Source organism: Brassica rapa, chromosome A03 (assembly GCF_000309985.2).
Source record: "Brassica rapa cultivar Chiifu-401-42 chromosome A03, CAAS_Brap_v3.01, whole genome shotgun sequence".
Taxonomy (NCBI): domain Eukaryota; kingdom Viridiplantae; phylum Streptophyta; class Magnoliopsida; order Brassicales; family Brassicaceae; genus Brassica; species Brassica rapa.
Genome location: NC_024797.2, coordinates 16,678,633 through 16,703,575, shown reverse-complemented (window position 1 = coordinate 16,703,575; position 24,943 = coordinate 16,678,633). Strand labels below are relative to the sequence as shown.

General features: G+C 36.3%; 8 protein-coding genes across 11 annotated transcripts; 3 read left to right on the top strand and 5 right to left on the bottom strand.

Annotated features, from left to right (window-relative positions):
• Nucleotides 1-229: 229 nt before the first annotated feature.
• On the bottom strand, nucleotides 230-1,874 carry COPZ1 (coatomer protein complex, subunit zeta 1). 4 transcript variants are annotated; one of them, XM_033286074.1, is made up of 8 exons: nucleotides 1,844-1,874; nucleotides 1,669-1,748; nucleotides 1,475-1,514; nucleotides 1,168-1,327; nucleotides 912-1,059; nucleotides 759-836; nucleotides 578-662; nucleotides 230-501 (listed from the first exon to the last, which is right to left on the bottom strand). In XM_033286074.1, the coding sequence occupies exons 3-8, from the start codon at nucleotides 1,496-1,498 to the stop codon at nucleotides 442-444; spliced, it is 555 nt and encodes a 184-aa protein (XP_033141965.1). In that variant the 5' UTR covers nucleotides 1,499-1,514; nucleotides 1,669-1,748; nucleotides 1,844-1,874; the 3' UTR covers nucleotides 230-441. The 4 variants fall into 4 exon arrangements, with proteins under 4 accessions (XP_033141965.1, XP_033141967.1, XP_033141966.1 ...); XM_033286076.1 differs by lacking the exon at nucleotides 1,844-1,874 and having other exon boundaries at nucleotides 1,686-1,749; XM_033286075.1 differs by lacking the exon at nucleotides 1,844-1,874 and having other exon boundaries at nucleotides 1,699-1,741.
• Nucleotides 1,875-4,645: 2,771 nt separating this feature from the next.
• Nucleotides 4,646-8,355, top strand: LOC103859279 (cell division control protein 48 homolog A). Its single transcript, XM_009136792.3, has 8 exons — nucleotides 4,646-4,890; nucleotides 4,975-5,137; nucleotides 5,515-5,743; nucleotides 5,831-6,597; nucleotides 6,676-6,897; nucleotides 6,984-7,055; nucleotides 7,146-7,790; nucleotides 7,875-8,355. The coding sequence occupies exons 1-8, from the start codon at nucleotides 4,862-4,864 to the stop codon at nucleotides 8,175-8,177; spliced, it is 2,430 nt and encodes an 809-aa protein (XP_009135040.1). The 5' UTR covers nucleotides 4,646-4,861; the 3' UTR covers nucleotides 8,178-8,355.
• Nucleotides 8,356-8,364: 9 nt separating this feature from the next.
• On the bottom strand, nucleotides 8,365-10,585 carry LOC103859278 (serine/threonine protein phosphatase 2A 57 kDa regulatory subunit B' beta isoform). Its single transcript, XM_009136791.3, has 2 exons — nucleotides 8,996-10,585; nucleotides 8,365-8,905 (listed from the first exon to the last, which is right to left on the bottom strand). The coding sequence occupies exons 1-2, from the start codon at nucleotides 10,127-10,129 to the stop codon at nucleotides 8,570-8,572; spliced, it is 1,470 nt and encodes a 489-aa protein (XP_009135039.1). The 5' UTR covers nucleotides 10,130-10,585; the 3' UTR covers nucleotides 8,365-8,569.
• Nucleotides 10,586-11,113: 528 nt separating this feature from the next.
• Nucleotides 11,114-12,740, top strand: LOC103859277 (poly [ADP-ribose] polymerase tankyrase-2). Its single transcript, XM_009136790.3, has 6 exons — nucleotides 11,114-11,537; nucleotides 11,799-11,890; nucleotides 11,963-12,041; nucleotides 12,134-12,228; nucleotides 12,306-12,401; nucleotides 12,483-12,740. The coding sequence occupies exons 1-6, from the start codon at nucleotides 11,369-11,371 to the stop codon at nucleotides 12,564-12,566; spliced, it is 615 nt and encodes a 204-aa protein (XP_009135038.1). The 5' UTR covers nucleotides 11,114-11,368; the 3' UTR covers nucleotides 12,567-12,740.
• Nucleotides 12,741-13,340: 600 nt separating this feature from the next.
• On the bottom strand, nucleotides 13,341-15,959 carry LOC103859276 (proline-rich protein 3). Its single transcript, XM_009136788.2, has 2 exons — nucleotides 15,718-15,959; nucleotides 13,341-15,371 (listed from the first exon to the last, which is right to left on the bottom strand). Exons 1-2 carry the CDS (start codon nucleotides 15,902-15,904, stop codon nucleotides 15,043-15,045), a joined length of 516 nt encoding a protein of 171 aa, XP_009135036.1. The 5' UTR covers nucleotides 15,905-15,959; the 3' UTR covers nucleotides 13,341-15,042.
• Nucleotides 15,960-16,253: 294 nt separating this feature from the next.
• On the bottom strand, nucleotides 16,254-19,992 carry LOC103859275 (monodehydroascorbate reductase 2). Its single transcript, XM_009136787.3, has 8 exons — nucleotides 18,335-19,992; nucleotides 18,118-18,192; nucleotides 17,860-17,899; nucleotides 17,581-17,699; nucleotides 17,281-17,500; nucleotides 16,947-17,191; nucleotides 16,735-16,875; nucleotides 16,254-16,658 (listed from the first exon to the last, which is right to left on the bottom strand). The coding sequence occupies exons 1-8, from the start codon at nucleotides 18,392-18,394 to the stop codon at nucleotides 16,296-16,298; spliced, it is 1,263 nt and encodes a 420-aa protein (XP_009135035.1). The 5' UTR covers nucleotides 18,395-19,992; the 3' UTR covers nucleotides 16,254-16,295.
• Nucleotides 19,993-21,423: 1,431 nt separating this feature from the next.
• On the top strand, nucleotides 21,424-22,959 carry LOC103859274 (syncoilin). Its single transcript, XM_009136785.3, has 4 exons — nucleotides 21,424-21,828; nucleotides 22,152-22,262; nucleotides 22,375-22,455; nucleotides 22,614-22,959. The coding sequence occupies exons 1-4, from the start codon at nucleotides 21,583-21,585 to the stop codon at nucleotides 22,716-22,718; spliced, it is 543 nt and encodes a 180-aa protein (XP_009135033.1). The 5' UTR covers nucleotides 21,424-21,582; the 3' UTR covers nucleotides 22,719-22,959.
• A 770-nt stretch (nucleotides 22,960-23,729) lies between these two features.
• On the bottom strand, nucleotides 23,730-24,489 carry LOC103859273. Its single transcript, XM_009136784.3, has one exon. It carries the CDS (start codon nucleotides 24,409-24,411, stop codon nucleotides 23,956-23,958), a length of 456 nt encoding a protein of 151 aa, XP_009135032.1. The 5' UTR covers nucleotides 24,412-24,489; the 3' UTR covers nucleotides 23,730-23,955.
• Nucleotides 24,490-24,943: the final 454 nt, after the last annotated feature.

Here is a 24,943-nt window from a genome sequence, read left to right as displayed (position 1 = left end):
AAAAAGGTATATGTTACAAACTTACAACAGCAAAAAATAGTTAAAAGTTTTTTTCTTTTCTTTTCATAATATTTTTTTAGTTTTTTTTTTGTTCACGAAAGATACCAAAAGTTAATATGTAAATATGAAATCTTCGAAAAGTATGTGTTGTCAAATTTTTTGAGTTGGGAAATTGCAGAAAAATAAGTAATATGGATATTAAAACATTTTAAATAAAGAAACAAGACTGTAGTTGGGAAATTAAACAATTTCAGTCTTCCATAAAAATATTGATTCTGCAATATCCAGTAGTCAAAAAAAAAATATATTCCAGCATTGCACACACTGATATACAATACCCCAAACATTAAAGTAAGCAGAGTGTTTGAATTATTACAAGACTTTCACAGAAGTTGGAAGTCCATTCTATTATGTGTGGGCATGCAATGGATACGAGGAAACTCATGTAAGCAGACTTCTTGCCAGATGTTCCCGAGCTGTTGCCAGTGCTTGAGTTAATGTCTGTAAAACCCAATTTAAGATTAGCCAAACTAAAACTAAATCAAAGACTATAAAGGGAAGCTGTAATAGTCGTAACCTGTTCAGAGAGTGAACCACTAGCTTCTGTGCTCTGCATTGCTACTTTCCCCGCAATGACGTTAGGGTCTGTTTCAAGAACCACCCTGAACACAAACACATAATCAAACAATAGCTAAATGCTAAGAAGATATCTAGGATAAACCCAAAGCAAATCCTTCACAAGCTAAAGACTTGCATACCCCTGATCGACCATTTCATCCAGGCACAGAAAGATGAGATCCAAGTTCTCGAGAGCTTCCATCTTTTCAACATTGTTCCTGATCAAAGAAAGGAGATGCATCAAACATTAATTGTTTAAAGGAAAATATTAGATCGTTAAGTCGAGCAAATACCTCAGAAGAAGAGCAACAGCATCGAAAAAGCCTTGAAGAACCGAAGACAAGACGAGCTCGTTTTCATTTTCGCCTCCAGTAACAAAGAAGTGAAGGTCCTGGGCGAACTTATAGACAATGATGTTACTGTCCAAGAGTGTGATCTCAGCTGCAACATAAATATCAAAACCAAAACATAACACACATCTATAAGAAACAGACTGTTACTACATAGAGAGCCCATGATGAAAGACATGTATGTGTAAGGTCTTCTAACCTTCAGTGCGAGCATTGGTCTTAGAGGTCTTGGAGAAGACATACTTCTCAAAAGTCAACTTGGCAGCATGAGTTGGCCAGTCATCGGAGTAGTACTTGACAGCCACACGCTTCCCTTCAGAGTCTAGAAGAAGAATGTTCTTCACCAAAGGACATGAATCCTATTCAAACAGACAAAGCACAGTATTCAAGTTCCACATGAAAAATGAAGCAACAAAAGATCATGTGCGATATGCTAAGAACAATTTGCGACTAAAAAGATACACAGAGGATGATAAAAATGGAGGCTTTAGCAGATGTGCACTTACATGAGTCCCGTGAAAGCCTGACATTGTTGAGTTATCGTCACTGCAAACACAAAAGCAAATACTTTTGAGATTAAACCAATCAAAGCTAAGATTTTTACAGCATAGTTAAGCTTCATACAAACCCCAATGGATCCACACATACAATCACTAAGCAAAAGTTCCATACAAAAGAAAAAAAGAAGAAATCACACAACCCAGATCAGATCTCTACCGTTTACTAATACACAATTAAGCTGATCCTAACAAAACCAAAATGTGAAATGCGATTGAAGATCTGAGAAAGCAATGTCGAGTGATAAAGACGCAAACGATCACCGGAACTGAAGATCGGAGAAGAAGAAGCGATGGAGGAGGAGGATTCGGATTTACCTTGAAGCTTGAGATCCAGAGGATTCGCTATGAACCCGTTTCGCTTCGTCGTTTGAGTATTTGTTGAAGACTTGGTCAAATTTTTCGGTTCCTAGATCTGATCTGGCCGGTTATTGAAAATTGATTAACCGGATTGGTTCGCTTCGCTAATTTTTTTTTAGCTTGAAACTGCGCGCCATTTCTTAAGTTTGAATGGTTACTACGTCCAGTTTTAGTGTCATTTTAGAACGGTTCTTGTTTAAAATAACTGGACAACTTGGCATTAAGGCTGAAGGAGCATATCTGATGGTGGAACGTCTCTAAATCGTGGGGTTTAAATATTATCACCCAATGTTGAAGACTAGAACTTGATTCAATCCTTAGCTTATGATCTAATTGGTGGCTGATAGAGATGTCAAACGGGTTGATCCGTGTCGTTCCGTACCGCAGCGAGCTCATCTCATTGCGGGTCAGGTTCGCGCGGACTGCGGTCTCCCAAAGATCGTCGCGGGCTGCAGTCTCCCAAAGATCGTCCCAAACCACCAATAATTGCACACTCTTTTGCGGGCTGTCCCGGACGTAGGGTAATGCAGTGTATCTGATGGTTCCTGACAATGTAGGACGTTCCAGAACGATTCCTGGTGTTGCAGGCTGCTCCAAGACGCCTCAGGCTGCTCTCCTACACAACCATGCTACACAAACAAGTTCACATAATAAATATACATGAAATAATTTAATTATATGATTTACATTTTGGTGTTATATATTATGTAACTTTATAATTTTATTATTTGCTCGAACTTATTAATATATAATTATTTATTGTTTATACATAATTTATTTTGTTATTTCATACTAATATCAAATTACACTTTCTCAAAAATACCCTTATTTTTACAAAGGATGAAAAAAATTCATTAATGGCATTTAAGTCTTTTGGTTTTGGGCCTACATATACACCTAAATAGATCTATAAATAATGGGCCTATATATATTTAAAAGATATACTAATTTAAATATAATATATGTATAAATATATTACGAACTATAAATAAATTAGCAAACATGAAAATATCATTTTCTTAAATATACATATCAATATTCAAAACAGATCATTTGAATATTATACATTTTTTCAATACAAATCAAAATCCTATATCCTATACCATATATCATATACATATTTGAATATCATTTTTCCATTTATAATGTCATTTTATACATAATATTGATATGACAATTACGAGTGTTCAAGAAAATTTTAAAAACTATATTAAAATTAATTTTTAAATCTAAAATAAAAACACAAACTTATAATAGGTTATTAATGACGAAAATAAAGTAATATTGTCATATCAATAAGTTTTTTGTATTATCATTTTTTATTTGGATAACATAATAAAATTTTATCAAATTCTAAGGAATCACTAATTATGTAATATTAATAAATATATGAGTAATTTAATCAATTTAAAAAAAAAAATTACTATTAAATATTTTGTAATCGGATCAATGGTATCAGATTGCAGGTTAATAGTGAGTTTTTGGATTTTTACCTGGTTACATCAAATTTTTAATTAACGAATTTTTCATTAAATCCGAACCGGATTATATACAATGTATCGGGTCTATAGGTCCAACCATAAATCTAAGTCAGATATGAAAACAAATCTTAAAACTCAAACATTATCATAGAACAACTACATATTTCAAAAAATACCATATTTTGAAGAGAAAAAAAATGATAAAACCCTAAAAACTCAATTGTTATGGTTCGAAACAAAAATAATGATAATTTGCAAATCAGTTTTCGATTAATAAATGAAAAACAAACAAACCCGCGCTTTCTAAGCGCGGATCAAAATCTAGTCTTTTCTATTATTTTAGTACAATAAATTCATAATCTGAAATGGTCAAATAATGAATCATTTTCAAAATATTAAATAAATCAAATTCTAAAGTTTACGTACACTATATTTTAATTTTTATTTAGTTATACTATTGAAAATATGTTCATTTAAGATGATTTATTTTTCGTGTTATGTTTAAAAACATTTTAGCATCTATCATTTAATATATTGCAGAATTTAATAAGTAAATACATAGTGTTTCAAAAAAAAGAAGTAAATACATTATTTTATTTGAGAAATTTAAATATACTCAAAATTTTGTACTGGTAGTTGTGAGTAGAAATATTATCTTTCAATATATTCCAAATCTGGATTACTTTTATTTTTTAAAATTGTATTTGTGGTCAAGATAAATTTTCTACAAAAGGAATATTTATTGTAGATGCGATAAAACCTTGATTCCTTGAAATATTATATATCTAAAGTATAATGTTATATTCTAGATATTATGGAAATATATAAATTTAATAATAAACGTTAATATTACTAGGAAAAGATATGATAGAACCATTAAAAAATCATGAATATCTAAGGAACTATTTAAATAAAACAATCACACATTAAAAAATCATAACTTATGTTTTAATAGGTAAGATAATATTCCTTAATTTTGAATGTCAAATTAATCATATTTTTCTTAGGTTAACATAATATCTAGTGGAATAGTTATATGGAATATGTTAATATAAATCAAATTTAGATGGCTAGACAGATTTTTTTTAAAAATTGTCTAAAATTCAAATTCAAATTCAAATCAGGAGTTTAAAAAAAAAGCATAATCAGGATTTTTGTTCCAAAGCTTTCTTCACAAAAAATACAAGTAAATTTTGTGTAAATGTATTAATTTCCGTAAGTAAATATTACCACAAACAAAAACAAGAAGAAGAAAAATGGAAACGATTAGAGAGAATTGGAGTTGTTCTCACAGAACACACAAATTAAGGGATAAGTTCAGTAATAAAGGGAAACACTAGGGGTAGGTTTTGATATTCCAAAAAAGATTAGAAGAAAAAGGAAAAACATCTCTTTTGCAACAAGAAACAAAGAGATATAATCTCTTCTGCTCTTTCAGATCTCTCAGATAAACTCCCAAAAGCTCTCAACTTTCTCATCGATCTCAAATCCAATTATGTCAAACCCAGCTGAATCTTCCGACTCGTAAGTACCCAGATCTCCGATTTCGCTTTCCCGATTCGGATCTGAAGCTAAAAAGCTTAATCCTTTGTTTTGTTTTGTTTTCAGGAAATCGAAGAAAGATTTCAGCACTGCTATTCTCGAGAGGAAGAAGTCTCCTAACAGACTTGTCGTCGATGAGGCCATCAACGATGATAACTCCGTCGTCTCTCTCCACCCCGACACCATGGAGAAGCTCCAGCTCTTCCGCGGCGATACCATTCTCATCAAGGTTGGGCCTTTAGACATCAATTAGGGTTTTTCTCATTTAGGGTTTTGATCTTAGGCATTATGAATACCAAAGAGACATGTTATTTTTTATTACTGATGCTGTCCTGATGTCTGTTTTTGTTTGGTTCTTTTTGACATCAATTAGGGTTTTGATCGTAGGCACTATTATGAATATGAAGAGACTTGTTTTTTTTATTACTGATGCTGTCTTGATGTCTGTTTTTGTTTGGTTCTTTTTGACATCAATTACGGTTTTGATCTTAGAGGCATTATGAATATGAGAGACTTATGTTTTTATTACTGATGCTGTCTTGATGTCTGTTTTTTTCTTTTTGGTGTTTGAGAATTCTCATTTGTTTTTGGCTTTGTGTATTATAGGGTAAGAAGAGGAAGGACACTGTCTGCATTGCTCTTGCTGATGAATCATGTGAGGAGCCAAAGATCAGGATGAACAAAGTTGTCAGATCTAACTTGAGGGTTAGACTTGGAGATGTCATCTCTGTTCACCAGTGCCCTGATGTCAAGTACGGGAAGCGTGTGCACATCTTGCCTGTTGATGATACCGTTGAAGGAGTCACCGGAAACCTCTTTGATGCTTACCTCAAACGTAAGTTGTCCTTTTGTTTCTTTTGAGATGTTGCTTACAGGTATGGATTGATTGATGTCTGAATAAAACTTTGTTTTGTTTCAACAGCTTATTTCCTGGAAGCATACCGCCCGGTGAGGAAGGGTGATCTCTTCCTAGTCAGAGGAGGAATGAGGAGTGTGGAGTTCAAGGTTATAGAGACGGATCCTGCTGAGTACTGTGTGGTTGCTCCGGACACAGAGATTTTCTGTGAGGGTGAGCCGGTGAAGAGAGAGGACGAGGAAAGGCTAGATGAAGTGGGTTATGATGATGTTGGTGGTGTGAGGAAGCAGATGGCTCAGATCAGGGAGCTTGTTGAGCTTCCTTTAAGGCATCCACAGCTCTTCAAGTCGATTGGTGTTAAGCCACCGAAGGGGATTCTGCTTTACGGACCACCTGGGTCCGGAAAGACTTTGATTGCTCGTGCCGTGGCTAACGAAACCGGCGCGTTTTTCTTCTGTATCAATGGGCCTGAGATCATGTCCAAGTTGGCTGGTGAGAGTGAGAGCAACCTTAGGAAAGCGTTTGAGGAGGCTGAGAAGAACGCTCCTTCCATCATATTCATTGATGAGATTGACTCTATTGCACCCAAAAGAGAGAAGACGAATGGGGAGGTTGAGAGGAGGATTGTGTCTCAGCTCCTCACGCTGATGGATGGTCTGAAGTCACGTGCTCATGTTATTGTCATGGGAGCTACCAATCGCCCCAACAGTATTGATCCGGCTTTGAGAAGGTTTGGAAGATTTGATAGGGAGATTGATATTGGTGTACCTGATGAAATTGGACGTCTTGAAGTTCTCAGGATCCACACCAAGAACATGAAGCTCGCTGAAGATGTAAGTTTTTTAATTCTAGCTTCGCCTGTGTTTTGTTGATTGTAATGGTTATTGAAGCTAATGGTTGTATGTTTTCAGGTTGATCTTGAGAGGATCTCAAAGGACACACACGGTTATGTCGGTGCTGATCTTGCAGCTCTCTGCACAGAGGCTGCCCTGCAATGCATCAGGGAGAAGATGGATGTGATTGATTTGGAAGATGACTCCATTGATGCTGAGATCCTCAATTCCATGGCTGTGACTAATGAACACTTCCACACCGCTCTTGGGAACAGCAACCCATCTGCACTTCGTGAAACTGTGAGTTTTGACATTTACTGCACTTAGAACAAAATCAAAACCTGTAATGTTACTTAAATCTCATTCCATATGTCTTCGCTTTGCAGGTTGTGGAGGTTCCTAATGTTTCTTGGGATGACATTGGAGGTCTTGAGAATGTCAAGAGAGAGCTCCAGGAGGTAAAGTAACTCTTTCCCTTCTTGCACTTGGATCTGTACTTTAATCTAATAACTGTAAGCTAAGCCTTAATCTATTTTGTTTAAATGCAGACTGTTCAATACCCTGTGGAGCACCCAGAGAAGTTCGAGAAATTCGGTATGTCTCCATCAAAGGGAGTCCTATTCTACGGTCCTCCTGGATGTGGTAAAACCCTTCTGGCCAAAGCTATAGCCAATGAGTGCCAAGCCAACTTCATCAGTGTCAAAGGTCCTGAGCTTCTCACTATGTGGTTTGGAGAGAGTGAAGCCAATGTCCGTGAAATCTTCGACAAGGCTCGCCAGTCCGCTCCGTGTGTTCTCTTCTTTGATGAGCTCGACTCCATTGCGACTCAGAGAGGAGGTGGAGGCGGAGGTGATGCTGGCGGTGCGGCTGATAGAGTCCTCAACCAGCTTTTGACAGAGATGGATGGAATGAACGCCAAGAAGACTGTCTTCATCATCGGAGCGACCAACAGGCCCGACATTATTGATTCTGCTCTTCTCCGACCAGGAAGGCTCGACCAGCTCATTTACATTCCACTACCGGACGAGGACTCACGTCTCAATATCTTCAAGGCATGCTTGAGGAAATCTCCTGTTGCTAAAGATGTGGACATCAATGCTCTCGCTAAGTACACGCAGGGGTTCAGTGGTGCTGATATCACTGAGATTTGCCAGAGGGCTTGCAAATACGCCATCAGAGAGAACATTGAGAAGGTCAGAGAGATCATTCATTGTATTAGGCTTGTTAAATCTTTTAACTGGAATCACTAACGTTTTAGTTTTTTTTTCTTGTTGCAGGACATTGAGAGGGAGAAGAGGAGGAGCTTGAACCCAGAGGCGATGGAGGAAGATGGAGTGGATGAAGTGTCAGAGATCAAAGCTGCACACTTTGAGGAGTCGATGAAGTATGCACGCAGGAGTGTGAGTGATGCAGACATCAGGAAGTACCAAGCCTTTGCTCAGACGCTGCAGCAGTCTAGAGGGTTTGGTTCTGAGTTCAGGTTTGAGACTAATGCTGGTTCAGGTGCAACCACTGGAGTCGCTGATCCTTTTGCCACCTCTGCAGCTGCTGCTGCAGATGATGACGATCTCTACAATTAGTGATCCTTATTTACCATCCTTTTTTATAAAGTTCTCAATCGAATTCGCTTCTTTTGGATGACTGAGGGCAAGTGATACTGATACTTTTCCTTGTGTTTTAAGTTAATCAGAATCGTTTATGTTTAATACTCCAGATCCTAAGCAACCTCTAGATATTGAAGAGAGGAAAAATAAATTATACAGAAGATCATCACAAACACATTTTTAGTACTAAAGCCAATTCCGTACATACAAAAAAACAGTCTCTGATAGTGATTACTTTCACTTCTCTCTACTATCCTCTGAGCAATCAGAATCGATGAATCTCAAAAACAAAAAAAACAATTATAAGTTTATAAACTGAGAGAAGAACAAAAAAAAGTTGAAAGAATAATACTTATATGTTTATCCATCTAGGAAGTGATCATATGATCTTCTCCTCCAACTCCATCTCGCTTTGCCGCTGCTTCAGCTAATCTCTTCCATGATAATAGGCGTTGTTCTTCCACTTCTTTGGATTTCGCTTGTTTCTCTTCATACTGTCTCTGGCATTCTTCAAATAGCTCAAGATCCATCTCCATGAACATCTTCTTGATATTTGTAGTTAGACCATGAACCGCTTGGTTCCAGTGAGACTGTATGTTCTTCTCCAGTGCAGGGTATATGATTGGAAGGATCACGGTTCGGTTCTGCGCGATGAGGCCCACGATGTGCTCGTTATTCCACAAGAACAAAGCTCTTTCTGCAACCTGTATCAGATTTTAATGAGATATGAATGTTTAAGTATCAGGCCCAAACACAAGCAGATACCACATAAGAGAAAGATGCTCATTACTAACCTGAAAGTGAGAGCTATTGAGGGAGCGACCAATCTGTTGGAACAATGGAACCATGCAACGCTGGAACTCAACAGGCTGAGTTGCCTCAAGAACTTCTTCAAGTTCCGTAAGGAAGAGATTCTCCTTGGTGCAGTTTGTCACAGGCCAATACTTCAACAACCCCCTGATAACAGTATCCGCTAGCTTATAATCCTTTTCCACAAACTGAACGATGCAATAAGATAACTGCTGATGGTATATAGCTATTGGTTTAGGCTTATGCAACGGTATCAACACCCTGATCAGAAACAGCTTGTGCTCTTCCTTCATAGGCAGAGCAAACCCGTTAATGATACTGCCTAGAATCTCCAAGAGCTCACCGATCCCACTGTGTCTCTCCGTCTCGTAAATAAACCTATAGAAAATGTTGTTGATTGCTTTCCTAATAAAGGGCCTGTGGACCATAAACTTCCCGTAGATCCTATGAAGAATGGTTTTCAAATACTCCCTCTCTCTCGGGTCTTCGGAGTCAAACAAGTCAAGGAGCTTCAACACAAAGGAATGGTGGATATACCGTTTAGCCACTTTCGTATCAGTATCAGTGGAAACAACGTATCTGAGCAGCAACTCGTAGACAAGCTGCAAATGAGGCCAAGAAGGCTCCAAATAAGGCTCCTCTTCCTCAGGATCCGCAGGCTCTTGACCCGTGTTCTCATGAGATCCAGGAGGGAGACACCGGAAGATATTGAGAGAAACCATCTTAACCATCTCTTCCTGACAAGACTCTGAGATGATCTTACTAGCTCCAGACTGTACAAAGTCCACCAGCTCCAGCAGCGTCTGCCTCTTGATCTCCTTCTCCCTCGCGTTCTTGACGGTATCGGTGAAGTCGAATAGGAAACAGCAGTTCTGAAGCTTCCTCAAGAACAAAGCTTGCCTCTCTGAAACGGGAACGTCTCTGAACAAAGGGAGCGGCTCTACAGAGGTCATAGGCGGAGGTTGTGGAGTGGAAGCAGTCAGTGGGGATTGAACCAGCGCGCCACGAGAGGCGTGGCTAACGACAACGTTGGAGCCAGGACCGTAAGTAGTAGGAGGTTCATTGGCCTCGGATTTAGAGGGCTTTCGATGCCCACCTTTCATGATCTTCTTAAACATGTCTAAGCAGCTTAAAGGAACAAACTTTATCCAATACCCAACAAACTAAGAAACCCTAGAAGATCCACGAGCTCTAAAGGAACAGACTTTATCCACCTAACTAAGAAACCCTAGGAGATTCACGAGCTCAAATTTGGATCAGCATGCAAAGGGAGGGGCGAATCAAAACCCTGAGGATTCAAATTCAGAATCTTCAGATTGATTCCACTATGACTCGCTTGGATCAAGCTCCCGATTTCACGGATAACGAAATGGAGGCGAAAGCTAGAGAAAGAGTACCGGAGATCTGAGCTGGGAAGAGTCAGACCATTGATGTGATTTGCTCGGAGTATAAGCTGGTTGATCGGGCGGCTGAGATTTACCGGCGATCGAATCGGGAAGAAGAGAGAGAGAGAGAGAGAGAAGGTTAAAGAGGAGAGAGGAACTCAAATCAAATTAGATACAGTATTTTGAGTGCCGATAGATTTTTTTATTTTTATTTTTTATATTTGTTTGTTCCGTTGTTTTTTTGCGCGAAGTAAAAATTACCATATTAAAGACGTTATTAAAAAGATTTACCATTTTTTTTGTTGGTTAATTTATTATTTATAGTAAACCTTTTTTTTATAGTAAACCTAATCATGATTAGTTTTTTTTTATAGTTTTTTGTTCGAAACAAAATGATATAATGACAAGTTTACAGGACAATACTCCTTAAATTTCAGTTTATTTGATGCTAATAAAATTGTTTGCAAAATAAATAATGCTTTCATCATTCTAAGTAAAAATTTAATAAGTTTTTAGATTTGTTATTAACTACTACATATATACTATAGTTTTAGTTGATTTAATTAGTTTGTTTTATTTTATTTCTATATAATCAAAATAAATTATCTAAAATTTGTATTTTTAATTTATGTGCATTAATCTTAAACATCAATTAAAAGAGAATATATGTTAAACAAAATACAAGAAATGATAAGCAAGAAAAAAGAGTGAAAAAACAACCAAGCTTATAAGTATGATTTTACAAGTAATTTTAAATATTTTTTAATAAACTCTTTAAAATAAATTAGTTATCTGCATATTTATTTTTTTTTGGTCAAATCTGCAAATTATTTAAATATATGGACTATAGTCTATACGAGTCACCACCAGTATATAAACGAGAAAAACCTAAAATTTAATCGCACGCCGGCGACTAGTTATTATTATTACAAGCAAAAAAAAGATCATTACACGGAGGTGTAGAGAGAGACAATGGCGGTTCCTAGGGGAGACAATGGTTTGATGGAAGAAGACGAAGTCGACGCTCTTATCGACGAAAACGGTGTTGACTACGAAAGCGATCCCGAGCTTTCCTCTAACCTCCGCGACTTAGCCGCCGCAGCTCAGTCCGGTGACGTCGTCGCCTTACGCACCGCCATTGGTACTTCCTTTCTTGCTCCTTTACGAATCTCTCAAGGCTCTGTTGCCGACCCTTTTGGTCAAACTTTGGTTTTTTAGTTTCACATTTCAATTGCGTTGTGCTTTGATTAGCTTGGCTAGGATGTAAAGTCTCGATCTTTTTTAATGCAACAAGGCATCATAATTGGCTGATATGTCCTTATGTCTGCTTATGAAGAAGACACTCTGCTTCTTCTTCTTTTTTTCTGATGATTTGTTAATCTGTGACTTTGAATTTTGATAGACAGGTTGAATGGGAGAGTTGATGAGCCACTTGAGGATAATGACTCTGCACTTCACCTGGCGTGTCTCTACGGTCACCTCCCTTGTGTTCAGGTTTCTTTTGCTACTCGAACTCTCGATAGCTCATGTATTTATGTAAACAACTCACTAATGTATTTACTGCAGCTTCTCTTGGAGAGAGGTGCTAATATAGAGGTCAAAGATGAAGATGAAGCTATTCCTCTACACGATGCTTGTGCTGGAGGTAAACTTGGTCGTCCCCCCCTTTAGTTATTTCTTTCTCAAGGCATGATCACGTTCTATAGCTTATTTTTGGTTGAACTTGGTGGCTAGCAGGATACTTAGAGATAGTAGAGCTCCTTTTCAGCCGAGCTAGTGGTCCTGAATGTGTGAAGAGGATGATTGAAACTATCGATGTAGAAGGTGACACTGTAAGTATCATTCTCCATCTTCAAATGACTCATCCTGAACTGTGATTAATGACAAGGTGTGTTTCTTGTTCACACAGCCTCTTCATCATGCAGCGAGAGGTGAGCATGTCAACGTGATTAGATTTTTGCTGAGTTCAGGGGCTTTACCAACAATCAAAAACTCTTATGGGAAGGTAAACATTTTAAAACATTTTTGCATCTTTGGCTCTCGAAGTCTTCTTGATTTACTGATAGTAAGGGTTGTGATTATGCAGATACCAGGTGAGTTAGCTGATGTAAACACTGATGCTAGGAGGATCCTCGAAGCTGCTGCCATTGGCAACTCACTTAGCTCCTAAATGTTTCTGCAAAAATCTTTGGCATCAGTGAAGTTGAGGGAATATTTTTCGTAGTTTTTAACTTATTTTGGACTGTTTTTATACAAAGGATTATGACCTGATGATACCTACCAATTTTAGAATGTTGTGTCGGATATAAAATTTGTTTCAGATTAATAGATTTGAATGGCTTCTTGTTGAGTAAATGCCTAATCGTCTTCTACAACTGAGATAATCAGCTACTGATCTCTAGTCGTCTTTAATCTTTTGCCGTAATCCTTGTGTCTATTCTGCTATCTCCATGGCCTTTAACACTATTCAAAGACCTCCATCCAATTAATGTACTGCATATGTATAGAGTTTTAATTTTTAATTTTTAATAGATAAGATACTTATTTTTAATTTTTCGAGTATTTTTAATTTTAGCTCTCAATATTCAGTTAAATTTTAAGTTTCTGAAATAGTCAAAGAAAATATACAAGAAATTAATTAGTTATAATTTCGTTAGAATAAATTATAAACTATAACTACATTATTTGTATCTCAAGTAATAATCATTTATAAAATTAATGTGTACATTCCTGCTGAGGTAGGTTACACATACCTGATTAAGTATATAATAAAAAGTAACATGATTTGTGTGGATGTCAGCATATGAATTAGAATATATATTTGTGAAAAAGGCAATTTGGGTAAATGGCATATTCCATGGGATGATCCAAAATGCCAAGCATATTCAGGTAAGACTCCCCTTGTTTCCATCATCATCTGCTTCCACTTCCACTTAATAATTTGTTTAAATTACTTTCACACTCTCTTTACACCATTAATATACTTATCTTTTTTTATCTTCTGCAAATTTTATTGTAAAATCCTTTAAAGAAATTCCCCCAGAGCGTATATGAATCTTTAGCCTAAACTTGTACAGTATAGAATTTTTCATATTGTTATGTATTGTGTAATTCAGCATGCGATATCTAATAAATACGTGTATATGATAACAAAGCATAAATCTTGCATAGATCTATAATACGGAAAGGAATATCCTTTGTAAAGAACATTAACAAACATGAAATATATTGGTTCATTGTTACAAAAAGTTATTTCTAAACAATTAAAAAGAATTGAGAAAAAAGTGGAAAGAACACTATAGCTTATGTAAGATGGGTTTTTAGTGTATTTTTTAAAAATGTCTTCATGACCATAGACAAACAAAAAAACACAAATGCAAAGAAAAAATAAAAGCTATATATAACCCCCTAGCAAGCCTCCATGGTTGAAACCTTCTCTTAATCTGGCACAACACCACAAATCAAAAGAGAATGGCCATCCCCTGAGGTGTAGAAGAGAAAGCCTCTTATTTATCAAGAGGGGGGTGGCCTAAATATATAAAATGAAGATTACTATTAATGTCTAGCTAAGCAGTTTTGTGTTCTTGTAAGGAAAGTGTTTTGTAATATGGAGCAATGAAGATTGCAGAAGGCTGAGGATGAAGAGGCAGCTGATATTCAGACAGCTAGTTTTCTTTATCTCCCTCTATAAATTGGGCAACTTCTATCCTTTGGCAAGCTTCGGTTCCCCTCGGAATCAGCAGATTATGAATTTACTTTGTAATACTCTCTTTCTCTATGTTTTGTTTACTTTAATTATCTTGATCATGTTTGTATTGTATCCAGTTCCATGGAAGATCCTAGTGTGAGGAATAAGAGAATATTCGGATTTGAGATATATTATTTGAGCGTTAGTTTTATTGGAGTTTATTTTGTCATGAAGTGTCTAATATGTTTAGAGAATTGTTAGTCCAAGTTTCTTTTGTCAAAAACTGTTTCCATATCTCATTGGAGTGATTTACCTTTTTAACACCAAATATAAATATATCGCCTTAAAAACAAATCTATGCAACTAGCACTACACAACATCTATGTTCAATTTAATTGAATCGTGCAAAACTGGTTTTAAGTGACTCGCAGTCTCGCAGATATTCAAGCTCTCACTCAATTTTTCAGTTTGGTTACGTTTACGTTTATACCTCGAACACGAAATATTTGAGGCAGCTATCTTAGCTAAAAATGTTTGTGTAGCTCTTAAAACATTGATTTCTATAACTTGAAATAAAGTAAAATGATGGTGGCGAAAAGGCTATTACTCAGTTAGAATAACCTATGTAACTCGTTTTCAATATTACAATACTAAATTAAATCCAAATCCAAGATTTAAAATTTTGATCGAACATATTTAGTAACAGGGAACAAATTACAAAATTAGTATAATTTATGATATTATGAAAAAGATATTTTAAACCATTGTTGGAATACAAACTAAAACATACATATTATGATTAAAGTGTATGATTTGTAAGAATTATAATTTTACATTTACAAGAATCAACACAATTAAGGAAGAAAAAAACATGTCAAGTTACATTTTTGAGAAATATATATATGGCAAAGGACCAGTCAATTTAAATGACCTTAATCAAAAGTCAAACCATCCAAGTCTAATAGTTGTTTTCATATTTAGGAGTCTCACACATGGGGGTGGTATAGTAAAACGGTCCGACCACAAACTTCACCAGATCCTTGAAAACCATGAACGGCTGAACTAGCTTCACTCCACTTTGACCATTACCAAAATCGGTTGGGATATCACATGACTTGTCAGGAGAGGACACGAGCCTGACGGTACAAAGTTTAGGCTTAAGATTCTTGCCGCCGTAGAGGACTTTGTCAAGGATAAGATCGAACTGGCCTCTCTCGTCGGTCTTGTCGCTGCCATAGTACCTCACTCTTTCCCTCTCGTCCATACAAGTGATTGATACCACAGCCCCTGAAAGATACAAAGTGGAACTATTTTGGTAAATAAATCCGGGTTTGAATAACTTCAAACCGGGGGTATATAAGTTTACTAGGATCGGAACTCATATTTTGGGGACCATATAAATATTTTCTTAATAAAATATATTGATTCACCAAAATTTAAAGGCCAAACCAATGTTTTATCCGGTTGTGCCTAGAACCGGCTGGATTTAACAGGTTAATTAAAGTCACTGGATCCGATTGGAGAGGCAATGAGGTGAGGCCGTAAGAATGTGGTAGCAGTTAAAATAACGGTAAAAACGATTATATATTAAGAAGCAGTAAATAGATAATGGTAGAAGATGGTGGATTAATACCTTTGATGGGTTCAGAGCCGTTGATCCATTTGTCGTAGTTAAGAGTGCAGTCTTGGCACATCACTTTTCCGGCTACGTGAATCACATCTCCGTCGTTATCCGCTGCGGTTGTGGCGAACTGACTCACATAATTTACCAGAAACAATATCTCTATGAGCATAACCAATGTAGTGATTCTCTGCGCCATGACGACCTCTCTAGACTCTTTTGGGATTCAATGTTTTGAGATTATGCTTAGTAGATGTAAGAATGACTTGGTATATATAATACTTGTATCATATTGTTGTTATATGTGTGGAAGGGCACTACCTGAAGACGTGCCGTCCATTTAGTATTATGGTCTCAATCATTTAAAAAAAAACTTATATTGTAGATCATAAAATGTTTTAAAATGTGTGTAAAACAGATAATGTTTATGATATATATTAAACTAAGTTGTAAAACAAGAAACTGTTGACATTGGGTTTTACAATTGCACATGTATTTTATATCTCCCACATGAGAGAGTTAGATCCTAGACATGCTTAGATATTGTATGGTCAAACAAGAATATTAATACTCTTATAGAAACATATATGTTATTTAACATGGCAGGAAACTAAGACCCTATTTCTATTGACCCTTGATCCAATAAGCAACTCTCCAACGTTGGACAACACCTCAAGGCTACCAACTGAAGGTTGTGTCCTTGCAACTCTAGCAATTGCCTTGTTCTCTTCCACAACTCCTCCTTCCAGAAATGCTCCCACCACTTTCCCATCTTTAACCCAATAAGTCCCAAACTTTGCCTTTGGAGAGTTCGGATCGTTGTCTCCAAATATTACAGATTGTCCAACGTTGTCTCCATAGAATTGCCACGAGAGATCAAAGGCTCGAGAGTTGAAGAAAGGTAGATACTCATACTCTTGGATTGATCTCCCTTCCTCTGCCGCCTTGATTGCCTAAAATAAACCATTAGATAATACTAATCATATCATTAGTCAAATGATAAGATGATTAAAAGTTATTGGTTGGTACCATGACGGCCTGTTCAGCGGATTTGAAAGCATGGTTAACGTGTTCTACACGTCTCATGTCGCCATAGAGTTTCATAGGGAATGTAGCGACATCTCCAATGGCGTATACACTGGTTACACTTGTTTTGAAGAACCCATCAGTCTACAATATCAAATTAAAGATCAATGTGTTTAATGGTAAATCTTGGGAAAATTGGTGAATAAACCACGAACCTTTATCCCACCCTTCTCCTCTTCTACTTGACCTTTGAAAAGCGATATCATCGGTCTACCACCAATGTCCACAATCACCATGTCAGCTTCTATGGTTCTACTATCATCTAGTTTCACTTCTGTCACCTCACCGTTTGAGTTGGTAATGAATCCAGTGGCTTTAGTACTCTTGATGATCTTTATTCCCTTGTTAGCATAGTAACCCTCGTAGAAAGAAGCGATCTCAGCGCTGAAAAGCCAATGCACTACAACAAAACAGAGGAAAACAGAGGAGTTAGTTTTCTGTTATACCTAACAGAAATAAAGTTTGCTTGGAGGTCAAGCTTTTACTTACTAATCCAAGGTTCTGGAAAAACCATGGTGACCTCATAGTTGTTAACCGTTAGTGAAGCACTGACTTCAAATCCTCTGTATCCGCCGCCAATAACCACCACCTTTCTCTTCTTCTTTGTTTCCATTGTCAATGTGAGCTGATCAACATCCTTGATATCTCTTAGGTAGAAGACATTTTTAGCATTTGTATCTTGGAAACCACATTCTGACAATCTTACACACTGCAACATTTTAATGGATATGAGTTTCAAGAATAGCTTTAGATAACAAGAAGATCAACAGAGTAAGAGATGGTCCTCACGGTAGAGCCAGTTGCAACTATCATAGTTTGGTATTTGAAGATTGTTCCATCAGTACTGAAAAGACTCTTCGTGGAAAGATCTGCTTTGATGATCTCTGTGCTTAGAATCAATTCAATACCTGTAATTTAAGGAGAAATTGGAGAGCATTGTGAGGTGTGAAAACATGACATGATAATTGAGAAGGAAGCTTTTAAGCAGTGAGGTTGAAGTTAAGTAAACCCTGAGAGGTATTGAAAACTAAACTATTGTCAGAGATGTTGTATAGGCAAAATGCTTACACTCTAAGTCAGTATCTCCAAGTCCAAATATTTTGTTACTCTGCCAACATCAAATAAAATTTCTTAGGCCACAATCTTTTAAATCATATTTTTAGAAAAGTAATTTTTTCAAAAACAATATTTTGCTTTAGCAAAAAAAAAAACAATATTTTGAGAATGTAACTAACAAAAAAAAAATATTTGACTTAATTAATGATTTCATATGAAAGAAACTAATAACTAAGAATGACATAAGATACACAAAATAAAAAAACATACTGCTGGTTCATTGGATATAATTGCTAGTTCGCCATGCTTCAGGCCCTGCCTGGCAAATTCTCTAGCCGCATAACCCTGTGTGTTTCCAACAACATAAAACCTCAAATCAACTTCCAATGTAGCCGAAAGATAGAATGAAAAAAACAAATGATTCGTTAGTGAAGAGAGAAAACACAAACATAATGAAAACTTGAGAAGAAGAAGAGGAGAGACTTACGGCAGATACATCAGCTCCGAAGATTACGTACTTGAAGTTGAAGCTCTTCTCTTCCGCCATTAAATGAAAACTTCTTTGACAGCTTTCTCTTCCGAGGAGAGAGTAATTGAGCAGAGGTTTATATATAGAGGGGACGATGGAGCACGAGTTAAGTTTTCACTTTGGACCGTTAGATTACCCGCTCAATGGAGACATCATGTTCATCATGAAAAGTTGACCATTTGTGGCCGTTGAACTTGTTTGCCCTATAAACAATCTAATTACACCGTGTCAACGATCTCCTCCCGGTCCCCAATAGATTCCTATCTACGAAATTAAATGGATAATGCATTTTATTTTGATTTCCACGTTTTATAAAATAGCATACATGTTTCAAAGAAGATGACTGTCCTCTCTTTTCACAAAAGTTTCACTATCTAAAATAACTAACGTTGTATCATCTTATGTAATTAACAATACAAATCATAGGATCTTAAGTTTAGTTTATCTAAATGTTTGTTTAAGAAACAAATAAGTCTCATATGAGAATTAGTTTCTCGTTTCGTTTTTTTTTTGCGTTAGAAAAGTAAAAAACTTCATAAACGCTCTATATTTTAACTATTACCACTTATATTTATATTTAGCCATCTGTTTTAATCAAACAACCTTCATTTTACAGTTATTTTATTGATTTTAATCGTTGGAAGCTCGTTCCCGCCTAGTTAATAATTTTATCACCATTCCGAAAAATATTCAACTTTTTTAAACATCAAACTGCTACTCTCATATGCAAATTTTAAGCAACGTGAATAGTTTTCCCCTAATAAATATGTGTAACTTGCACATGTTTTGGCGATGCTTATTCTTTTATTCATTAATCAAAAGCAGTGCTATATATTTCTTTGGTTTATAATTGTTTAAAGCATGTTTCATAGTAAATGATTTACATGTTAAAGGTCTTTTTAAAAAGTTAAGGCTATAATGCATGGAAGCTGTTGGTATTAGACTGTTCTGACTGGACTTATTGAAATCTGAGATACATCCAATAGAATAATACAAACTGTGGTATAATAATACTTTACACAATCACGCCTATAACGTTTACAAAGAATTATAAACAACCTTTAAAGGCGTGGATACTATTATAGGACTAGTTGTGTTACAATTATCGGACTAGACATGACATTTTGCAATGATTTATATTAATTCACATCCAACTAATCAAGATATAATTCACACATAAATGATAATTAATGGCTGACTCACGCAAATAAAATAAAATGGTATTGGCAATATTAATACAGCTCTTTGGAGTATGGACACATTAATAAACTCTGTTACAGCCTAAGTTTGGAATTTACTTCCTCATATGTAACGTAGTCGATAAAAACGTACTTAAAAACGTAACGTAGTCTAGTCCTCAAAAAAAATGTTCTGCACGCGTCGATATCTTGCAATATTTAAGATTTGGCAGCCTACTCATAAAAACGTACGTGGGATCAGCTGACATCCTACGAATTTGTATTTTATGCACCAACAAGGCAACAAGTTATATGAAAAGAAAAAAACGAAATGTATAATTTGTTGGTGAAGAAATGGCGTCCTTAGACAACATGTCAATACTCCCAAGTCCGAACGGGAAGCTGTTCTCGTGCCACCTTAGCTATGCCTTTTTTTTGTCATACGTACCGAGTTCCTCCTCCTAAAAAAGCTCCGACCACTTTTCTCATTTAACCCAAAATGTTACAAACTCTCTATGGTGACAGAATGTGAGATGAGTAGCGCTGAACATGTCGGCCATACTCTCAAATCCGCTGAACATGTTACATGTCGACCATTATAACTCATGGACCGTTTGGTTGTAGACTGATGACTTCTTCAGAACAAGCGTGTCCCCCGATGTACACGCCATTTGGGATGTAGCTACATTTCCCATTTAACTCTACGATGATATGAGGCGCGTTGAACATGTTGAATATAGCGAACTATCATCTTACAGCTTTTATATGCCTTCCCAAAAAAAAAATATTTGTTAACGGGCCGAAACTTTTCTTTTGTTTTGGGCAAATAAAATACATGGGCCGAAACCCATGATATAAATACACTGTTAAGATGCTGGTTTAGTTTGGTTCGGTATCTACGGTTTAAGACGCGACAAATGATGATTTTTTTTGTAACGAGCTGTCTCCGGGTCAGCCATTATGCATCCTTCGTTGGAATAAAGATCCCAAATATCCAACGGTCATACACAGAAAGTTTGAAAATTAACGGTTACAATTTACAAATCAGATTCTCCTTTCTTTTTCCTTTTAATATCTTTTTCTATACCTCCCTTTTTTTATTTTAAAAAACAAAAAATCCGAATCTCTATCGGTTGTTGGTGGCAGTTATGTAATTTCACCTAATGCATCTTCTCTCTTTTTAGTTTCTACTAGGGTTGATCCGAAGAAATAATATCAAATCCGAACCAAAATTGATTAAATATCCGAACAGGTCTAAAATTTTGGTATTTAAAGAACTGAACCCGAACCGAAATATTTCAGGTACCCGAATGTATCCGAAATAGATTTGATACTTTTAACTTATCCACAATATTTGAAAATATATACAAATAATCAAAAATAAATGTCTAAAATAGTTAAATATACTAAAAACACCAAAAAATACTTAAAACATTTACTTATTCTCTATCCGAATATTCAAACCAAACAATTTATGTGTTAAGTTTAGGTATTTTAATATATGTTATTCAAATTTATATGTAATATATTATTTTGTTTATAGATTTTGAGTAATTTAAATATATAATGAATTTTAAAATTTTAAAAATAATTTAAATGGGTTATCCAAACCCGAACCGAACCCGGAAAAATCCGAACCGAACATGAACCAAAATTTAGAAATATCCGAATAAGACTAAAATCTTTAACCACAAAAACCCGAATAGACCTGAAACGAACCCGAATGAGTACCCGAACGCCATCCCTAATTTTTACCTGTTGTCTCGTTTGTTTATTATACGTTATCAATATTATAATATTTTAAAAAGTTCCCGTTATACCACTGTATTTTTCCCTTTTTAATTTTTCTTTTTATTAATATGTTCATATCACAACACTATTTTTCTGGGATCAAAAAGAAAAACTCAGACAGTATCCATCACATTTTTCTCTACCACAGAAGAACCTAGAACCACACAGAGATAGACAGAGTCAAAACAAGAGAGCCAGAGATCGAGGTTTCAGTTAAGAAGGAGGTAAGAGTAAAATATGAAGGCAGCAGAGACGTCGCAGCCAACGGTGCAAAGCCGACAGTTAGGGACTCAGCTGTCGGGAAGCATGAGTTTCAGCAGCCAAATGTCGAAGGAAGACGAAGAGATGTCGAGGAACGCTTTGTCTGCTTTCAGGGCGAAAGAAGAGGAGATCGAGAAGAAGAAGATGGAGATTAGGGAAAGGGTTCAAGCTCAGCTTGGTCGTGTTGAAGAAGAGACTAAGCGTCTCGCTTCGATCCGTGAGGTAATATATATAATTATCATCTTCATCATCACAATCTTTACTTAGTTTTTTTTTCTTGTTTTGAGAATTGTACTTGAATTTTGGTTTCAAGATCTGACAATTGAATTGAACAAAAAGGATTATACTTTTGTGTTGGGTTTTGTGGTTTGTTCCGTAAAGGATGAGACTTTTGTGTTGGGCTTAAGGATTTAGTTTGGTTTCTGGGGTTTAGATGAGTTTTGGGGATCAAAGCTATTTCCTTTTTTATGAGAAGAACCATTTGCATCTTCTGGGTGAATTTACTTTGATGAGTAAGGAGCTAAATGGTTGAATTGAATATTCAGGAACTTGAAGGTTTAGCTGACCCAATGAGGAAAGAAGTTGCTTTGGTCAGGAAGAAGGTTGACTCTGTCAACAAAGAGTTAAAGCCATTGAGTCTTACTGTTCAGAAAAAGGTATGGCCTTTGCATAATAATCAAATTCATTTAATCTCGTTTTCAAAATATATGTCTGGTTGAGAGATTATTAAGATGCTAATCGGTTTGGTGTATTTTATGCAATGTGCAGGAACGAGAGTACAAAGAAGCTCTTGAGGCATTCAACGAAAAGAACAGAGAGAAGGTGCAGCTAATCACCAAGCTAATGGAGGTTAGTATTTGAATGCTTTGTTTAACTGTTCTACTTGGTGTTCACTTCCTCTCCTTTTGTGGTTCTCTATCTTTAGAGCTCTGAGCTTTGTTGATAATATATTCATTCTGATTTGTACTCTTGACTAACTGGTCTTTGAAACAACGAATGATTCGCAGTTGGTGGGAGAAAGCGAGAAGATGAGAATGAAGAAGCTAGAAGAGCTGAGCAAGAACATAGATACACTCACTTTGAGCCCAAGACAGAACAAAGGAACTTCTTGAGGGCCAGAGATCCATTCTCTGAGTGTTTTAACCCCACGTTTAGGTTTTGTGATGATGAAATGTAATTTTATAATCGTCGTGTGTTATATTACTACTATTGTTATTATCATACTTTGTTAGGGTTCCTGGAGGGTTTATTATGTTTTCTAGGAAGTAATTTCAAAAACATACTCAGCTAGTAGTGCTTGTAACTAAACACTACTCTCTTTTTCTACTTCTGTTAATCCTTTTTTCTACTTCTTAGAGCATTTCCAATCCATAGCTATTTCCACCTCTATAATAGCATTTAGAAGTGAAATTGCTCCAACCCACCTCTATAATAGAGATCTCTATTTTTTCCTCTATTTATAGAGAAAGAAATAGCATTCCTCTATTTTTTACTCTACATTTAGAGATTGTTATTTTAGAGGAATACATTGGAGCATATTCCATCTCTATTATAGAGTTCCTCTATTTTAGAGGTAGAAATAACAAAATACATTGGAGATGGTCTTATAGCCTTTGTAGTTAATTTACAATTTTTTATATCTGTGAAGCCATTCTTGCAGCATAATGTACTAGTTAATAGTGTAAATTATTTTAGGTAAATGTGCTTAAGAAATCATGGGTCAGATACTCAGATGTTATCTATTAGTCCTCTTCCATAGGAGCCAGATGCAATACACGCTCAGATATTGCTGGTGCCAAATTGTAAATTTAATATTCTATTGTATATGGTGGGCTTGTATGTTACAATATACCCGCTAATAAAGTATGTATTGGGCCCAAGTGTATGTCATTTTACAAAATAGATAACCACTATTGAAGCATAGTCTATAAGCTGTTTTGCCCGAAAGGTTAAGGGGGAAGACTCGAGTTCTTCTGCGCATATATTATACCACCTATGGTTACTGGAAGCGTAATCAACATTATACTAAAATCAAGTCACACTTGTGGACATTTGGCGGTGTTTGAAAGATTCAGACCGAACAAACAGACACCTTGACCTTACAATATTTATATTAATGACACAGTAAAAGTGGCCGACAGCAACTAATAATTAATTCATTAAGTGACTGTGACATGAAGAAACCAAGTGAGACATTTCAATGCAGTATATATTATTTCTTTACACAAATAGCGTCCCAACACGTCAACAATACATTAAAACGTCACAAACTTAAATTAAAAATCAAACCCCCAAAGTTTCACTCCCTTCTCACATTCGCCCCAACACTTTCCCCCTTGTCCTAGCAACTCAAGGAGTAGTGATCAAGCGAGGATCAACCTCCACCCTAGCCACACCTCCCGGCGCTTCCTTCGCCACCTCAACCTCTCCTTTCACAACCTCCACCGCCACGTCATCACCACCACCACCGCCGATCTTCTCCTCGTCGTAGTTAGGATCGCCTTCATCCATCGCCGCCGGATCCGGCTGCATCTCGTAGTCCTCCATCCGATCAGACCCCTCCCACGTGTACTTCCCGCCGTGACCTGACTTCGGCGGCGGACGTTTGATCTGAGTCCCGTCGGAAGGGTGCCTCTCCATCCTTTGGACGCCTTTGTCCATCAGCTTCTTCTCGACTTGCTTGATCGTGTCGGGGTTTCGAGTCTTTAACTCGAGTTTATCCACAGCTTTCCTACCTTCCTCGTCCCGGTGCTCAGCTCGTAGCACCACCGTGTTTTTGGTCTCGTCCACCGATACCGTCTTCATCGCTACGTCTTTATGCGTTTCTCTGAGCTTCGAGGAGAAGAGTGTTGTTTATATAATGAGTGAGGTTGAGTGAAGATAAGAAGGGAGGGGACATGTATCTAATGAAGAGTTGAAGATTCACATCACGTTCTTTTGTCGTTCTCCTACATTACAAGACACGTCTCATTTTATTTTTAATTCTTATTTTCTAAACTCTTATTTTATCCTTAACACTGATCTAGTAATTATCCGTTCGGACCGGTGAACATTATTGAAACTGTGGACCACCTTTGCCCGGTTTTACTTGAGAACTATCAATTGATGGTTTGGTTTTTTAAAATTAACCATTTAAAATTAATTAACTGATTATTAGAGTACTGATAGTGTAGAAATGTTGGTTTTGGTTTTCAACTTTTTTTTTACATTACTCACAAAACTGTGGAAACTTGTTTCTTTTACCCAAACAGAGATGAATAATCTACCTTGTTTAAACAGAAATATGAAATCAGTGGTGTTCTATCAACCTGTTTGATCTTTCAAGAATGTCTTAACA

Excerpts from the sequence above, each read along its gene's own strand:
- COPZ1 (XM_033286074.1), bottom strand. The coding sequence starts at position 1,498 with ATGTCAGGCTTTCACGGGACTCAT. Across the intron at positions 1,060-1,167 it reads GACCAATGCTCGCACTGAAG|CTGAGATCACACTCTTGGAC; the intron begins GTTAGAAGACCT and ends TTTATGTTGCAG. Across the intron at positions 837-911 it reads GCTGTTGCTCTTCTTCTGAG|GAACAATGTTGAAAAGATGG; the intron begins GTATTTGCTCGA and ends TTCTTTGATCAG.
- LOC103859279 (XM_009136792.3), top strand. The coding sequence starts at position 4,862 with ATGTCAAACCCAGCTGAATCTTCCGACTC. Across the intron at positions 4,891-4,974 it reads CCAGCTGAATCTTCCGACTC|GAAATCGAAGAAAGATTTCA; the intron begins GTAAGTACCCAG and ends TTTTGTTTTCAG. Across the intron at positions 6,598-6,675 it reads ACATGAAGCTCGCTGAAGAT|GTTGATCTTGAGAGGATCTC; the intron begins GTAAGTTTTTTA and ends GTATGTTTTCAG.
- LOC103859278 (XM_009136791.3), bottom strand. The coding sequence starts at position 10,129 with ATGTTTAAGAAGATCATGAAAGGTGGGCATCGAAAGCCCTCTAAATCC. Across the intron at positions 8,906-8,995 it reads TCAATAGCTCTCACTTTCAG|GTTGCAGAAAGAGCTTTGTT; the intron begins GTTAGTAATGAG and ends AATCTGATACAG.
- LOC103859277 (XM_009136790.3), top strand. The coding sequence starts at position 11,369 with ATGGCGGTTCCTAGGGGAGACAATGGTTTGATGGAAGAAGACGAAGTC. Across the intron at positions 11,538-11,798 it reads CGCCTTACGCACCGCCATTG|ACAGGTTGAATGGGAGAGTT; the intron begins GTACTTCCTTTC and ends GAATTTTGATAG. Across the intron at positions 11,891-11,962 it reads GTCACCTCCCTTGTGTTCAG|CTTCTCTTGGAGAGAGGTGC; the intron begins GTTTCTTTTGCT and ends TATTTACTGCAG.
- LOC103859276 (XM_009136788.2), bottom strand. The coding sequence starts at position 15,904 with ATGGCGCAGAGAATCACTACATTGGTTATGCTCATAGAGATATTGTTT. Across the intron at positions 15,372-15,717 it reads CGGCTCTGAACCCATCAAAG|GGGCTGTGGTATCAATCACT; the intron begins GTATTAATCCAC and ends TGTATCTTTCAG.
- LOC103859275 (XM_009136787.3), bottom strand. The coding sequence starts at position 18,394 with ATGGCGGAAGAGAAGAGCTTCAACTTCAAGTACGTAATCTTCGGAGCT. Across the intron at positions 17,700-17,859 it reads TGGAGATACTGACTTAGAGT|GTATTGAATTGATTCTAAGC; the intron begins GTAAGCATTTTG and ends CTTAAATTACAG. Across the intron at positions 17,501-17,580 it reads TAGTTGCAACTGGCTCTACC|TGTGTAAGATTGTCAGAATG; the intron begins GTGAGGACCATC and ends AAAATGTTGCAG.
- LOC103859274 (XM_009136785.3), top strand. The coding sequence starts at position 21,583 with ATGAAGGCAGCAGAGACGTCGCAGCCAACGGTGCAAAGCCGACAGTTA. Across the intron at positions 22,263-22,374 it reads GTCTTACTGTTCAGAAAAAG|GAACGAGAGTACAAAGAAGC; the intron begins GTATGGCCTTTG and ends TGCAATGTGCAG. Across the intron at positions 22,456-22,613 it reads TAATCACCAAGCTAATGGAG|TTGGTGGGAGAAAGCGAGAA; the intron begins GTTAGTATTTGA and ends AATGATTCGCAG.
- LOC103859273 (XM_009136784.3), bottom strand. The coding sequence starts at position 24,411 with ATGAAGACGGTATCGGTGGACGAGACCAAAAACACGGTGGTGCTACGA.